Here is a 15,697-nt window from a genome sequence, read left to right as displayed (position 1 = left end):
TTAGGATGGGGACGCATCCTCTGGCTTGAAGGTCCCAGAATTCAGAAGTAGTATGGCTCTCTTCATCCACCGATATCCACCCCCAGGAATTTGCGCTAGAGGCTCATGTAAGTTATTTCCTCCATTGACACTCCTGCCCTCCTTCCCCAAGATATTTCTGTTTTGTTGGCTAATTCCTTTGGTAATTGATTTTGCAGCTCTGTTAGGAGTGTTTCCTGTGTTTATTTCATTATATAGGAAAGAAAGGGAGAACTCCGAGTGGACCAAAAGGATTAGAAAAATGATGCCTGGATGCCTGGCGCCCACACGCAGTGAGCCCCTTAATCCTTGCCCCTGTCTTCCTGGTGCTGTCCCCAGGTTGAGTCCCTGGTTGGAAGAGTACTGCCTTCAACTAGAGCAACTAAGGAGGCCTAGAATGAGATCCAGGGCTCCCAGGATGCGTGAGAGCTGCCCTGTGGAGGTACTGGAGAAGTTGGGAGGGGGAAGCTGTGGGGAGAGGAAAGAAGGCAGAGATGAGCTCAGGGCCCCCAGAGAATGGAGTCTTTGTGTGGGGTACAGATGAGGGACAAGGGGGTGATTGTGTGGGAGGGCCGGAAGTACCACACAGACTGGCACCACCATAGCCAGCACCGGATTCACCCCTCTCCTGCTCCAAGAACTCCCTGTGCCCCAAGGGACCAGAACCAGACCTGGTCAGGGAAAGCAGTGCGTGCCTGAAGGCAGCAAGGGATGCAAAGGTGGAAAGGAGGATGTGCAGCCAGGAGAAAAAGTGAGGTATCCCCACCATTATCCCAGTCTCAGAGAACAGGAGGCAGAAGGAAAAAGACAGAAGCAGCTTTTACTATATTACATCCAACAAAACTTCGCAAGGAACAATCCTTATTGCACAGTCAGGGCCCTGGGTGGGTGAAGCATTCCCCAAGGTGGAGTGGACAGAAAGGATCAGGACCAGAGGGGCACCAGTTTTTCCTAAGGGGAGGCTGGGACTCCTCTAGCTCCCACCTCCTAACTTTCAAGGAGCTACAAACCACTGGACCACGTGGGCCCATTTCCCTTCTCTTTCTCACTGTCCATAAGAACCTCATAAGCAAGGGGGCTGTGGCTCCAGAATAAATAACTTAAAATAAAATACAAACACTAAGGTAGAAAAGCATGGAGAGCCTTGGGCTCCTTCGGCAACTCTAGGGAAGCGGGACCATCATTGGTGGGGAATGACATCCCTCCCTCCCATTCAGGGCAAAGGCTCAGTAGCTGTGTATCTTTCTAGTTGTTTTTTAAAACAAAAACTTATAAAATGACCAGGGCAGTGCAGATCTGTGGGTACCCTGGAGAGGAGTTCCTGGTATAGGATGAGGCGGAACAGAGATGTGCCAGCTCCCCCCAGGCCTCCTCCAACATCAACATGAGCACAGAGGGCAGGTTGGAGATAGGGGAATTGTGACTTTTGGTAACAGTGGGTCCCTCTTCCTGCTGCCCCCATTCAGAGCCTACGGCTCGGCATGCTTCCCAGCCTATTCCCAACTCCTCTATGAAAGCAACAGGGAAGCAGGTTATCTCTAGAATCCATTCTCCCTCACCTCCTCAGCCCAGGCTGGAGAAGGAAGCTTAAGGGTCCCTAGCATTCCAGAGGTGCTCCAAAATATTTTCGGCAGTCAATGGCCTTTGGGGTGGGCATCTGTGCCCGCCGCTGCCTCAGTTCCTCCTTGCCCGTGCTGCTGGCCAGCTTGTTAAAGGCGGACTTGTACTTCTTGTCGAAGGCCACTAGGAAAGAGGGTGGAGGTAGGTCAGTATATTAGGATTCCAAGCTTCCACACCTGGCCCCAGATCCCTAAACTCCTCAGCCCCCTGCCTGCTCCCTCACCTATGTCCACGTGGTCCTTGCCCAGAGCAGCCAATGTCAGGAATAAGATCTCACGGTAGATGCCCCTGGAGTGGAGGCAAAAGGGTATAAGTGAGATAAAGGGGGTATGGAGCCCAGGACAGACCAGGGACCTCTCAGATAGGAACACGATACCTCTGCAGGTGCAGGCCAGTGGGAGGGGGCCCTAGAGTTTCCAGCAGGAGCCCTATAGCCTTGTGCACCTCATTGAGACCGACATGGCGCAGCACGGACTCCAGCAATGCTAGACTAAGGGATGCAGGTACTGGGCCTGGCCATACCACCCGCTGGGGGATCTGGCCTGGGTGAAAAAAAAGAAGGTAGCCAGGATTATTGAGCCCTCTAAGTCTGGGACCTTCCCCTTCCCATCCTAGGCCAAATACCAGACTTACTGTGGACCCTCCAGAGCACATAGAGAGGTGGGCAGCTGTTGGGGTCAGGGGTCAGGACATCCCACAGCAGCCGCACCTGCACAGATGCTGGATCAGGCATTATCCAAGGAGATGGGGCCTGCGGGGAGCCAAGATAAAGGAGAGAGGCTCATGGGGTGGGAGGCAGGGGACAGGAAATGGACAGGCGTTATTCCAAGAGACAGGAACATTACAGGACATAGCCAAAGAGAAGAGAGAAAGGAACTCTTGTTCCCCGTGGGAATGCAAGCTCTATTGAGAGCAAGGACTCTGTTTTGTAATCTGCTACATCCCTAGTGCCTAAAACTCTGTCTGGAACCTAAAAGGTGCTCAATAAATATTGGTGCAGTGAATAGAGCAATAAATAGATGAACATTAACAAATTATTGTCTGGGTACCAGGCACTACACTAGGTGCCTTAACAACAGCCCTGTCTGTGGGGGTGGGGGGGCGGCACTTATGCCACTTTACAAATGAGAAATTGTAGCTCAGAGTAGTGAAGTGAAAGGGCCGGGAGTCAAACCAGGTACAACCAACTCCAAAGCCTGTGCTCTTTCTATAGCACTGAAGACACAGAGGACTGAGAAACAGAGCTGGGAGATGAGGAAGCAGGGACCATATCAGGGAACTGACCTCGGGAGGTGGGGGGCCATCACAGGAGGCCAGCACCAGGCATGGCAGAATACTGGGCAGGCGTAGCCGCTGGAAATACCACAGAAGGTTCCAGAAGATGATGGGGTGAGCAGCAGGCAGCTCAGGCAACGCCAGTACCTCACTGCCCTCATTCTCTACCAGCGACTCCAGTTCCTTACGCAGCACCAGGGGGCTCAGATACGCCCATGCCCCACTCTCGACACGCCGGGAGGTACCCTGTCAGGCACAAAGTGGGAGGGCAATGGAGGGCATGTACCACAGCCCCATCCTCAGAGCCACAATTCCCACTGGGCCACCATGTCCAACAGCTTCTGGGACGTCCCTTGCCCTCAATGCCTACCTCTCCCCAGCACCACTGGGGCCACCCACAGGGCAACACACACACACACACACACACACACACACACACACACACACACACACACACACACACACACACACACACACACACTGCTTGTGCCCCTTTGGCCCAGCCCTTACCCCCACGTGTCCGTTGCAGAGCTGGGGCTCATCCAGGGCAAGGCAGAGCCTGCGGTCACTGAGCACAGGGCCTGGGCCCCCAGGGACAGGAGCATCTTTGCTGCCACTGGCACCAGCAGAGGCAGGCTTGGGGCTGGGGGCACTGCAGCGAGATAGCAGGAGGGTCAGCCCTCGGACCTCCACCTCCCTGCCCCACCCACAGCACTCGCCCTGCTTTGGGCACCTTGGTCGGGAATCAAAGGTCTGGACACTGAGTAGGGGCACAAAGGGGCAGGTGCAGAAGGGACAGGTTGTGTTGAGGTTGGAGTCATCAGGTGCCCAGCCAGCCATGATCTCCTCATCATACACCAGGGAATCACAGGCGCGGCACAGGGAGCAGCTAGACAGCAGGATCTGCAGGCAAGGAGACCCCAGGAAGCAGGCCCCTTTTGGCCTCTAGGCTCTGGAGCCCGTGCTCCTTCCCCAGCCCCTCTCATCTTCACATCCCAGCCCAGGCTCCTCCCACCTCCTCCCCAACCCCTGCCTTTGACAGAGTGAATGGGTGTGGTGTATGTGTGTGTTCAAGCACATCTGTGTGGGAGGGATTATCCTCACTTCCAGGGAAGGTGGCTGCAAGGATCCAGGGGTGTCACTGAGGCGCTCTGAGGAATGGCGAAGGCTCACGCTGCTGAGAGAAGATTCTGAGAGGTCCCACTCACTGCCCAGAGAGGCTGAGCTCTGCCATTACATGAGAAAGCATAGTTAGCCACACCCATGCTCCTCTTCACCCAGGATGCTGGCTTCAGCCACCCCTCAAGGCCCTCTCTGGGCACTCCTGGTTAGCAGCTCCTCCCCAGGCCTCCTGGTGCTAAAGTGTCTGGACCCTCCCCTCACTGGCTACCTCGGATGCAGTGGATCCAGGGCGCTCCCGTGGGCGCAGAAGGCTGTCCATGGGGCTGCGGCGGGCTGGGGGAGGCAGGTCAGGGGGCAGCTCAGGCGGAGGAACACGAGAGGCAGGGGAGCGGCGGGAAGGAGTGAGCAGCTGTTGGAGGCGGGCACCCAGCCCTCTTCGGGGGGTGCTGGCCTCATCCTGATGCCAGCCAGCCTTGGGCACCCGCCCACTTGGCCCTTGCAGGGTTTCAGTGGACTGGGTACTCAGGGCTGAGCCTGCGTCCCCTGGGCTGCCTCCAGGTGCCGGCTCCTCCCCGGTCAGGCTCAGGTCTGAGAGGCTTCCATCGTGCCAGGGCACAGGTGATCCCCGGGGTTCCAGTACCCCCAAGGCCTCTATCACTACAGGGCAGAAAAGAATCAGGGAAGATGGAGGCCAGTCCCTCCTCCAGGAACTGAGTAAACACAATTCCTGGCTGTACAGACTCTGGCACCACAGCCCCCACCATGGTGACAGTCCAGGCAAGATTCCCTCAGCGCCTACAGTGCCCACCACAAAGCACCACCCGTCCATCCTGGCTCTGGCCTTCCCCACTTTCACTGGCAAGTGGTCAGGGAAGCTGACGGGGCTGAGGGTTGGGGTGTGGGACGAGGGCACTCACTGTGGGCCACGGCAGCCTCCACAGTGGGCTGTGCCCCTCGGGCACTACCCAGGCTGCCACTCTTCACCAGGCGCCCCGCAGGCGAGGCAGGGTCCCTCAGGCTTCGCCCAGCCCAGGTAGTCTGGCGCTGAAGGGGGCGGGTAGGGGAGGGGCGCTCCAGATAGGGCTCTGTAAAAGAGAGGGGATTGAAAGGCAGCCAGCTAGAAACCCAGCCCCCAGTTCCGAAACAGAGCTCCTTAAGTGGACCTGGATTTACAGGGCTCCTCCCAGGCAGAACTTCACCTCTTTTGTTACCAGCCAAGTATAGTTTATCCACTCTGAGAACGCCCAGTGCCAGCCACTAGGCCAGCCCCAGCTCTCCACACCTATCCCCCTGCCCGTGTCACCAGCCCCTACCCACCTGTCTGGGAGCCGCCTGCCTCTTGTGCTGCCGTCTCTGCCTCCTCCTCCTGCTTCTGACGCTGCCACCGCTGCCGCCGTTCTCTCAAGGGCTGGCGGAACTGAGCAGCCCCCAGGACCACGTTCCGGAGCTTGGCCCAGCGCAGGCGCCCACCCGGTGTACCAGACGGCCACTTGCCTTCCAGCACGGCCTGCCAAGCACAGTGCCCGTGAAGATGGCCTACTTCCACACCCTGGCCTCAGCCTGACGCCAACTGCCTGACCTGGAGCCCCAGGGACCACCTTCTCCTCCAGACATCCTGCCTAGGACTGTCCTGCCAATGGCTCAGCCGGGAGCAAGAGCCCAGAAGAGACAGTTGGCAGCTGCCACCCTGAGGGGTTCTAGAGGAAGCCAGAAGCAGTGGAGACAACCTGGATCCAGACTCTGCTGTTTATAAACTATGGGCTTTGAAGAAATCGGTTCATTTTTTGGGTCATTAGTTTCCTCATCTAAAAAACAGGAAATATAGGTTAGTATCATGGTTAAGGGCCTGAATTCAGGAAACATCGGCGTGCCTGTGTGCATCTCCTAACTCCCTAACTTACTCACTGTGGTATCTCGGACAAGTTACTAAGCCCCTGCAACCTCATGGCCTCATCTGTAAGATGGGGACAATAATCATTCCACTTCATGGGGCTGTGGTAAAGATAAAATGATTTGATGTGGGCTTCCCTGGTGGCGCAGTGGTTGTGAGTCTGCCTGCCGATGCAGGGGACACGGGTTCGTGCCCTGGTCTGGGAAGATCCCACATGCTGTGGAGCGGCTGGGCCCCTGAGCCATGGCCACTGAGCCTGCGCGTCCGGAGCCTGTGCTCCGCAACGGGAGAGGCCACAACAGTGAGAGGCCCGCGTACCACAAAAAGAAAAAAAAAAAAAAAATGATTTGATGTGGAAAATGTATTTGGAACAGGGCCTGGCATATTGGCTCCCACTATTAGCTATCATCGGGAGGTAGCAGTACTCGCCCAACCTCCTTGTCAGGGGTATTGTGGGTGAAGATCAAAGCAGCCAAGTATGAGAAAACCGTCTGTAGGTGCTAAGGCACTAGAGGAGCACAATGGGTGACAATGGTGACAGGACCTTGTTGGATTGTATGGACCCAACCTCCAAGGAGAGGGGAGAGCGGCAGGTGTCAGGGAGCAGCATCCTTCCCACATACCTACCCGGCACAGGCTGCCATCCCCCCCGACCCCAAATTAGGTACCTTGTTATAGTAGCCGTAGGTGATGGTGTTGGGCACAATTCCTGCCCGCCGCATGTCCAGCATGACCCGCACGGACAACACGGGCTGCCCATAGTGTGAGCAGAGCTGCATCAACACCCGGTAACACACCTGGGCCAGGAGATGTGCAGGATGAGAGCGGACTCACTCCCAACCCAAATCCTCAAGTCTCAGCAAGCACCCTTCTCCAGCCTCCCCAATTCTCACAGACTTCACTGGCCCCTGGCAGCTCCTGGGCTTGCCTCAGAGCCACCTACCCTTCCTGCTGACCCTGCCACCCTGCAATCTCTACTGCTACACCCTGAACATGCTCATTAATTCAGTGAATGTGATGGAGCTCTCAACGTGTGCCCGTGCTCCCCATCTGCTTTCCATGGTCACCAAGTTTCCCTCTCACAGCTCCCATGCCTGCACAAGCCCCTGGGACTGGGCGCAGGTGCCCACCTCGTCGGGCAGCACCACCTTGCGGCTCTCCATCTGGCGCAGCACCTGGTAAGCCGTTTGCAGTGCCCGCACCCTGGAGGGCGCCGACCGCACGTAGGCAGGCAGACACAGGAACCACAGCCCATAGCAGTGGCCCAGCAGGCACCGGGCCCAGAGCTCAGGCACAGCTGCTGACTTCTGCGCCATCCGCTGTGCGATCTTCATCTCCTAGGTAGGGCAGGGGACACACCTGGGTGAGTACAATGCCAGGGCAGGGCAGGTCTTAAAATAGTGTGGGAGAAACAGCACCCTCCCTGAGGAAGGGTCTGTGCACTGACGAGGCGGGAGAGATGCTGCACACACAGCCCAGGATCCCCAAGCAGAGATGCCTAGCTTGAGCTCGGGCAGGTGCCCTGGTTTCCCAGAGTGCTCAGAAAATGAAGATGAGGATGATGACAGTGGTAACAATAGCTAGTATTTCATGTGCCAGACATAACTGAAACCTTCCAACAACCTTATGGGGTAAATACTATTATACCCATTTTACAGATGAAGAAACTGAAGCAGCAGCCCTTGGCCTGAGCCAGATGCCTCTGGGGGGCCCACCTGCGGGTTACCTGTTTGGTACGGCGAGGGGCAGGACTGCTGGGGGCACTACGGGATGGACCTGGCACAGGCAGAGCCCCGGGTTGCTCTTGAGGAGACTCAAACAGCTCAGCCCGTAGTTCGGGGAACCCATCGTAGCTGGAGGGGCAGAGAGAGGCAACATCAGGAGCAGTCGGCACTAAGTCAGCCCATGGGGCCTCACAACAAGTGAGGGGACAAGAGGCTCTCACCAGTACTGGGGGGTAGATTCACTGCCCTCTGGCGCCGGCGGCTCCTCGGGAGGTGTGATAAAGACAGTGAGCTCACTTCCTGACAGCTCCTCCAGCTCCACCAAGGGTGTTGGCTCCGGCTTCTCCTGCTCTGGGTGGACCTGGAGCAGGATGGTAAGAGAATGAGCATCTCGCAGGAAAGCATAGCCACAGGGAAGGAGGTAGTGGGTCCAGATTCCACCAAGGCCCTGGAGACAGAGCTGGGGGATGGAGTGAGGAATGGGAAGACAGTACGTCTATGAGGCCGGTCACATATGCTGCATAGGCTGTGCCCTGTATAACTCCAGGGGCACCATCCCTGCCACAGATGAGATGTAGAGTGTTGATACCTGGGATAACAGAGACTGCCAAGAGGAGAGCAGAGGGCAAAGGGCATGAAGAGAAGGGATAATGCCCAATACCTTGTCAACACAAGAGTCAAAGAATTCCAGGGCAGCATGCCGAGCAGAGCCAAAAGAACATTCCTCAATGAACTGCGAGAACATCTGTGTGTGCAGCAGCTGGGAGTACAGCTTGTGGCTGGAGCGTTCTCGGGATTTGAGGAAGCCTGACAGATGAGAATGGGGCAGAGAGGAAGGTTACCAGGGGTCCCTACCACAGGCACCCCCTTCCGAACCCTTTTCTCGGCTCCCTGCCAACTTGGCGTCCAAGGCCATCAAAGTCATCCCCTCTTTGGCCCCTCTGGCACCACTACACCACACGCCAAGCCAAGCAGCTCAGCTACCCCAGCACCACAGTCCCACGGAATCCCTCCCTTTTATCTGTTGGCACCTAGGACCTCAGACTGGGGAGTCTCCAAGGGAAAAGAGTTTCGCCCATGGGGGCGGCTCACCACAGGCGTCACTGTGTCCCCACCAAGCCCAAGGCTTCCCAGAGGGCAGGGCCACAGCTGGTTCATCTTTGTACCCTTATCCCCTCTCCAAACCCAGAAGAGCATACAGCTCAAAGCTGGTGCCCACAAAAACGTGTGCTGAGTGAAGGAACAAGAAACTGTGTGATTCCTCGTCCCCCCGGGCTTCCCCATGGAGCCCAGCCCCTGGCCACCCCTCCCGTGACCCCCGCCCCAAGCAGAGACAGGGCCCCTTTACCCTGCAGGAAGAAGAGGTTGTCGACATCACGAGACCCCTCAGAGGGGGCCTGGGTGAGCGGGCGTAGGAAGTCCCGGTAGCCCTTGAGCAGGCAGGCCATGAAGCGGAGGAAGGCTCCCTGGACCTCGCGCTCCAGCTGGGCCCGGCGGCCGCACACTGCCTCATAGTCTGTCAGCAGGAATTCCAGGGAGGCCTCCTCCTCGGGTCCAGTATATGCTGGGGACCAGGGCAGCCTGAGAATCAGGGCCAGCACCCGTAGGGCTTGCCTCAACCCTGCCCTTCACACAGAAGTCGCTGTTGCTACCCCACCACCGGCAGGTCCTAACAGACCTGGTACCAATAGTAACTAAAAAGTTACCTTCAGGGACTTCCCTGGGGGTGCAGTGGTTAAGAATCCACCTGCCAATGCAGGGGACACGGGTTCGAGCCCTAGTCCGGGAAGATCCCACATGCCACGGAGCAACTAGGCCTGTGCGCCACAACTACTGAGCCTGCGCTCTAGAGCCCGCGAGCCACGACTACTGAAGCCCACATGCCTAGAGCCCGTGCTCCACAACAAGAGAAGCCACCGCAATGAGAAGCCCATGCACCGCAACAAAGAGTAGCCCCCGCTCGCCACAACTAGAAAAAAGCCCGCACGCAGCAATGAAGACCCGATGCAGCCAAAAATAAATAAGTTAATTCATTAAAAAAAAAAAAGAATTTACAAAAAAAAAAAGTTACTTTCAGGTAACAGTTTCAAGCCTCCCCAATGACAAGCTCAACCTCCCTGACATATTCAGGAATATTAACGTGACATTCGCTTCCGTCTTGCTTAAACTGGAATTTGAATTCCTCTCACTTCCACCAAATGAAAGCCTAACTCCTCTAACCTCCTCAGGTAAGGTCAGCTCCCCACAGGCCTCCCCAAACTGGAGGTTCAAGGTCAATGACAGTTTCCAGCCTCCCACCCCCACCCACGCTCCTCACTCTGATCCAGCTGCTGGTATAGGTTTGTCAGTGTAGTCAGCAGAACCTTGTAGGGTCTGCGGGGCAGGATCCGAGGGGAGAGGGGCTTCTTTTCCTCAGTGCTGTGAGATAAACAGAAGGAAGAAAGGGTGATGGGGCTCCTCGCCAGCCTCCTCCACGTTTTGCCTGAGGCTCCTTTTGAGCAGGTACACTGCATACACCAGCCCTCTCCTGCCCCCCACCTCGAAACCCCCTGGACAAGACCCAGCCCTCTTACTGGAAGAGTGTGTTGGTATCAAGATCAACACAGATGACATCCACAGGCGGGTCATGCAGATCGAAGTAACTGGAGTGGATACCCACGATGAAGGGCACGGGGGCGCTCAGCACGTCTGCCAGCACTAGCGGGCACAGCGGAATGTAGGGGCACTGCCAGTGCAGCGGGAAGATCATCTAAAGCATCAGGGAGTGAGCACCAGTGAGCAGGGCGTAGGGGCAGCAGGAGAGGGGGCCTTGGCCCTGGGGGGTGGTGCCTATTGAGAGAAGCTGTGGGAGTTGGGCTCCAAAGAAGAGCTCCTGACGGAAGCTGTATGTCCTGTAGGTCGTGCCCAAGGGTAAATAGGCTGAGGAACCCTCCCCAAGAAAAGAAAAGTAAGGAGAATCTAGGTAGGGACCGGGGCACCAGAAGGAACACTCTAGGCAAGGCAGTCTGGGCAGGGTAGCACTCACAGAGACGAGGGCCTCACAGACGCTGGTGAGCAGGTCCGGCCGCAGTGAGTGGACTAGCAGTTTGTGCTCCGTGAGCACAGCCAGCAGCAGCGTGATAGCCAGCTCTGGGCCCAGGCTCTGCAGCAGCTGCAGGAAGCTGGCACCACTGCGGGCAATGCCAAGGTGGGGGAAGAGTCAGCAGGAGGCCTTTCCCTAGTCACTGGGCACAGACGCCACCTGGGCCCAGCCTGCATAGACCTCAACACCTGTGCCCATCTGCCTGGCACCTACCATGTCCTTGGTCATCAAAGCCCCCCCAACCTGGGCACATACCTGAGGGGCAGGGGTGAGGATACAGGCTGGCAGAGGAGCAGGTTGTCATAGGGAGACATCTGGGAGACAGAAGAGCCACAAGTCAGGATGGTGAAGACTAGCCCCTGGCAGTTCTCCTCCTCCCATCCAGCCCCAGCCTCAGCCTCAGCTCTCACCTGCACCAGGATGCGGGGTCTCTGTGGGGAAGGGAAGGGGACATTGTGAATGAAGTGGGAGATGTGCCTGGGGGAGAGAGGGGTCCAGTCAGAGGCAGACTCCCAGTCTACTTCATTCAGCCACATTTGCTCTTCTCCTTCACCTGTCCACAAGAACCTTACTCCTCCCTGAGATCCACCTCGAGAATGGTGTCAGCCATCAGAGCCTCCATTATGTACAGCATTTATGCAAATCAGAAAAGAGATTCCCTCTGGGCCTGCACAGCCCCTGGCCAGGACTTAGCTAGCAAGTGGATTTCAGGTCCCACTCAGCCCCTCAGCCAGGGGCACTTTTGCAGTGGACCAACTCTCCAGCCACACACTACAGCCCCATCCCCACTCCTCTGCCCACCCAGGTCCCCCCACCCCCAGCTCCAGCCTAATCTCGTCCATCTCTCCTGGCCTCCCGAGATCCCCTCATAACCCTTCCCAGTGCCGGGGAAGTCTCGTGCTCACGCTTCCAGGGGCAGGCGGTGGGGGCCTGAGACGGAGTAGCGGTAGAGGAAGGTGAGGAAGGCGCGGAAGGCAGGGAAGGCAGGCCAGCGGGACAGCACAGCGATGGCACGGCGGCTGCGCACAGCTCGGCCCCCCAGTGCCCGGCCCCGCTCCACGGCGCTCAGCAGGCCCAGGGCCCGCGCTTGCCGCTCCGAGAGCCTGGTCCTCGGGAATGCCTCGTAGAACTGCAAGGCAGCACCGTACACCTGGCAGGGGCAGAGGGGCAGTCAGGCGGGCCCTGTGGAGCCCGGACCCCTGACCACACTCTGCACACCCACCTTATCACCAGCTGCACCCGTGAGCACAAAGGTGGAGAAGACGGGCACGGGGTACTTGGTCTGGGCAGGCCAGCACTCGATAGTGGCCCCCATGGGCAGGCAGAAGACGGGCACTGACTCGGGCAGCGGGAACGCCTCATTGTCCTCCTCTGGGTAGCGGCCCAGCAGCTCTGCACCCCCGGCAGAGTGGGGGTACCCAAAAGGAGTAGGGTCAATCAGACTCCAGGGGAAGGAAGCAGGGGATCCCAGAGACGGGCCAAGCGGCAAAGGGGAAGTGAGTTCTGTGGACACTGAAGGTACCAGCCAAGAGGCACCAGGGCAGAGGGACACAGAGGGTCAAGGGGTTGGAGAGACAGAGGGGCTACTCACCTGCCTCATACACCAGCGTGTTGGCCTTGGCCAGGCCCACCTTGTAGCACAGGTACACTGCTGGGCCCCACTGCCCCAGAAATGGCAAGAGACAAGCAGACACACAGCTAACAAACGTTTCTGGGGTTCATTTTCTCCACCACCCCCACGTGGTCTTTGTCTTTATAACTCCCACTAATCCCAGTCCCCCAAGACAAGAATCACGCCTCTGGGCCCCGCCCCGCCATTAGATGCCTTGGTCCTAGGATACCCTTTGTGCCCAGGGTCCACACCGTCACACAGAGATGGGGCAGGTCTCAGCTTCTGGCTCGGGGCCCCACTCACCATGCCAGGGTTGAGGTTGCGGGGCAATCGGCAGTAAGTATGAGGCGTGCCCTCGCCCTTGCTGGGCAGCACCAGGCAGAGGTCAGTGATGCCCAGGGCATGCAACCCTGCCCCCTCTGCTGCCCGCCGGTAAGTGAGGTAGGTGCGGGGGTGCCCAGGGCCTGGAGGGGCCAGGTTGGCTGAGTGGCTGTAGGGTGTCGTAGCTAGCACTTGGAAGCCAGGCTTGGGACGTTCCTTCCCCTCATACAACACCCTTGGCACAGAGAACAGAAAGAGATGTCAAAAGTCCAATACAGAGGAGCAAGACCCCAGTCCTGCTACATCTGCCTACCTAGTCCTACCTACTCAGCCTAGTCAAACCCCAACACCAGGGCCCACTTCTTGCTGAACTCTGCCCTCCAAAATCCTGTGCCCCTCTTCTGCCCTTGGCTCTACTTCTTGATCAGTAACAACTCCTCAAACCTTCCATGGTTCTCAAGCTCATTAATAAATACTAAGAATAAAAGCTACCATTTATTGACTCTGTGCTAAGTCCCTTATATGGATTATCTCACTTAATCTTCTCAACCACGCTATGAGGAGGTATTATTTTCCCCAATTTACAGATGAGGGAAAAGGCTCAGAGGGGCTCAATAACCTGCCTAAGGTCACATAGCTAGCAAGTAGCAGCACTAGTATATGCACCCAAATCTGTGTGAGAACTAAGTACGCACAACTTCAGGCCCTTCTCCCTGGCCTGTAGCCCACTCCCTTCCCATTCCCATTGCACATCCCTCATCCCATACCCCTACCTCTCCCTGCCTCACCCCAGTTCTCCTCCCAGCCTCCCTTGGTGCCAGCATGGGTAGGTGCACACACCCCAGCTCAACGAGGGGGGGCCTGTCACGCCCCCTCCGGTAGCAGATGACTGGTTGAGTTCCACCCAGGAGCCCAGCACTGAGTTCCAAGGGGTGGCCCCCAGCAGAAGCCTGGATGCATGTGTAGCCCTGGGGCACCTCCTCGCCCAGGGCCCTAGCGATGACTGCCACATCTGTGATGGGCTCAGCTGGCCGGGGAGGGCGAAGGGGCCCACTGGGTTCAGGAACCCACGTTTCCTCAGGGATGGGCGCTCCGTTCCCTGCAAGCCCAGCTATCACGAAGTAATCCACCAGCCGGGGGGGCCGCTCCTCCGCCATGGCCCCCCCCTCACTCACTGCATCTGGAATGGTCAAGTGGGGGAGAGATGAAGCAAGGAAGGCTGGTATTGCCATGGCAACCAGGGAGTCCCCCCTCTTGCTTCCCTCCTCTTCCTAGTCCTTTCAAGGAAAAGCAGGATCAGTGGTCAGCCAATCCTAAACTCTCCCGCCTGTGACATCACCAGGCCCTCACAGCCCACCACAGCTCCTTAAAGAGACCAGGACCCTCCCTCTTGGTGGTACCAGCCCTCTTCCCAAAGAACCCAAACTCCACTCCACCGCACACAGCTAACCTGGGCTCTGACATCATAGTTTCTGTGTCCTTTTTAAAGACTCCGCCCCACTTCACTCCCTAACATAACAGAGATCACAGTCTTTTCTGTAATGGCCTGCAATGACATCATTCCTTCTGGCCATGACATCATGCCAACTACAGTCTTTTTATGGGTTTCTGGCCTTCCTACTCTAGTTGACATTCTAAGAACCTCATGAGCCAGCTAATGTTCTTAAAGAGCCCACTTCTAGGTTTTTGTGAGGACTCCACAAAACCCAAACTTTAAGCGTCTTTTTGCCAGACTCAAGTGTCCTTTTTTCCTAACTTAGCTCCACTATCTGACAAAAAAACCACTGCCCTCCAACCTCCAGGATCCTTAGGTATCCCCAGTTAAGTCCAAAGCAGAGTGGGAGACAGTCCCAGAAATCCCCAAGCCCTCCTCCATGGAGCCCAGAGACAGAAACAGGCCCACAACGGGTCTTCAGTAACTCTTCTCACCTGCCTTCATGGCCCAACCCCAGGGAGTAGGAGCCCCAAGGGTCCCGGGGTGCCCCAGGGTGCAGAAGCTGGGAAAGAGCTTGGTGGGTGGCTTGCAGCTGAGGACCGAAGGCGTGGGGGCCGCTTCAGAGGGGAAGGGAGGTGACTTCCTGAAACAGTGGAGGGGAAGCTGCAGCTCAGCGGAAGCCAGCCTATGGGTGTGTGAGTGTGTGTGTGCGCGCGTGTGCTGGGGGGGGGGGGTACCGTTGAAGGTGCCAACACAGCATCATTCCAAGTTGGAACCTTAGACTAAAGGACCCGGAGCAAGGCAGAGGAGGCTCAGCCTGGATCCAGGATGTACAATCCTACCTAACCTCCCACCCTTGCCAAGAGAAGAGGGGGCAAAGGAAGCTCAGTAGCCAAGCTGGCTCTCCTTAACCTGGCCTCTGGCCTCACACACATACACACACCAACTCCAGCTTAATTTAGTCTCTACATCTGCGAGGTGAGGCCAGGAGTTAGCGTCAGCCTCCTGATTTAGCTCTGGGACACAGCCCCATGCCTCGTCCCGTGCTGGCGAATGGGAGGGAGCCCTATGCCCTATGCCCTATGCCCAAGGCAGCAGGCGGGAGCCATGAGGTTGAGACCAGCAGAAGAGCGAGTGGCCCCCATCGGCAGGACCTCCGCACCCGGGCCTCTCCTCACCGAGCCAGGGAAGAGTCCTGCAGAAGGCAGCCCTTTCTCCCTGGGGAACGCAAGGGGCAGGGGCGCCACTCCGGGTCGCAACGCCCACAAGCCGGGCGGCGGGAAGTTCGCGTTGGGGCAGAGGGCGCGCCGAGCGGGAGGAGGGTGAGGAAGGCGCAGGAGGGCAGAGAGGAGCGGGCGCGCAGGCGGCCGGAGACGTGACGGCAGCAGCGCCGGCCGCCGCGTGACCCGAGCGGAGGGAGGGGTGCTCGAGCTCTAGGACCCGCGGGCGCAGGAGGGGTGCAGGGCGCCAGGGCACTGCTAGCTAACTCCGGGCTGCGCCCTCCCCTCCACTTTCACTTCCCCAGGAGAGAGGAACCGGAACCAGATGTGCAGCGCCGGAGAACAGCTGGGGGAGAGCCCCCGCCCCGCCGGCGCTC

At 57.7% G+C, this 15,697-nt stretch overlaps 1 protein-coding gene across 1 annotated transcript; it reads right to left on the bottom strand.

Annotated features, from left to right (window-relative positions):
• Positions 1-818: 818 nt before the first annotated feature.
• Positions 819-14,703, bottom strand: DENND4B (DENN domain containing 4B). The gene is made up of 28 exons (XM_082832774.1): positions 14,595-14,703; positions 13,506-13,845; positions 12,648-12,900; positions 12,324-12,393; positions 11,955-12,124; positions 11,638-11,882; positions 11,143-11,209; positions 10,988-11,046; positions 10,676-10,820; positions 10,224-10,399; positions 9,968-10,068; positions 8,999-9,214; positions 8,312-8,457; positions 7,872-8,011; positions 7,653-7,779; positions 7,057-7,263; positions 6,595-6,723; positions 5,353-5,542; positions 4,953-5,120; positions 4,304-4,692; positions 4,018-4,140; positions 3,647-3,816; positions 3,424-3,565; positions 2,923-3,159; positions 2,272-2,389; positions 2,015-2,180; positions 1,862-1,926; positions 819-1,761 (listed from the first exon to the last, which is right to left on the bottom strand). The coding sequence occupies exons 1-28, from the start codon at positions 14,602-14,604 to the stop codon at positions 1,616-1,618; spliced, it is 4,515 nt and encodes a 1,504-aa protein (XP_082688900.1). The 5' UTR covers positions 14,605-14,703; the 3' UTR covers positions 819-1,615.
• Positions 14,704-15,697: the final 994 nt, after the last annotated feature.

The sequence above is a fragment of the Leucopleurus acutus genome, assembly GCF_964270905.1.
Source record: "Leucopleurus acutus genome assembly, chromosome: 2".
Classification (NCBI taxonomy): domain Eukaryota; kingdom Metazoa; phylum Chordata; class Mammalia; order Artiodactyla; family Delphinidae; genus Leucopleurus; species Leucopleurus acutus.
Note: the sequence above shows the minus strand (reverse complement) of the source record. Positions and strands in the feature narration are given on the sequence as shown.

Excerpts from the sequence above, each read along its gene's own strand:
- DENND4B (XM_082832774.1), bottom strand. Across the intron at positions 12,901-13,505 it reads CCCCCCCTCGTTGAGCTGGG|GGTGTTGTATGAGGGGAAGG; the intron begins GTGTGTGCACCT and ends CTCTGTGCCAAG. Across the intron at positions 4,693-4,952 it reads GGAGGCTGCCGTGGCCCACA|TGATAGAGGCCTTGGGGGTA; the intron begins GTGAGTGCCCTC and ends TCTGCCCTGTAG.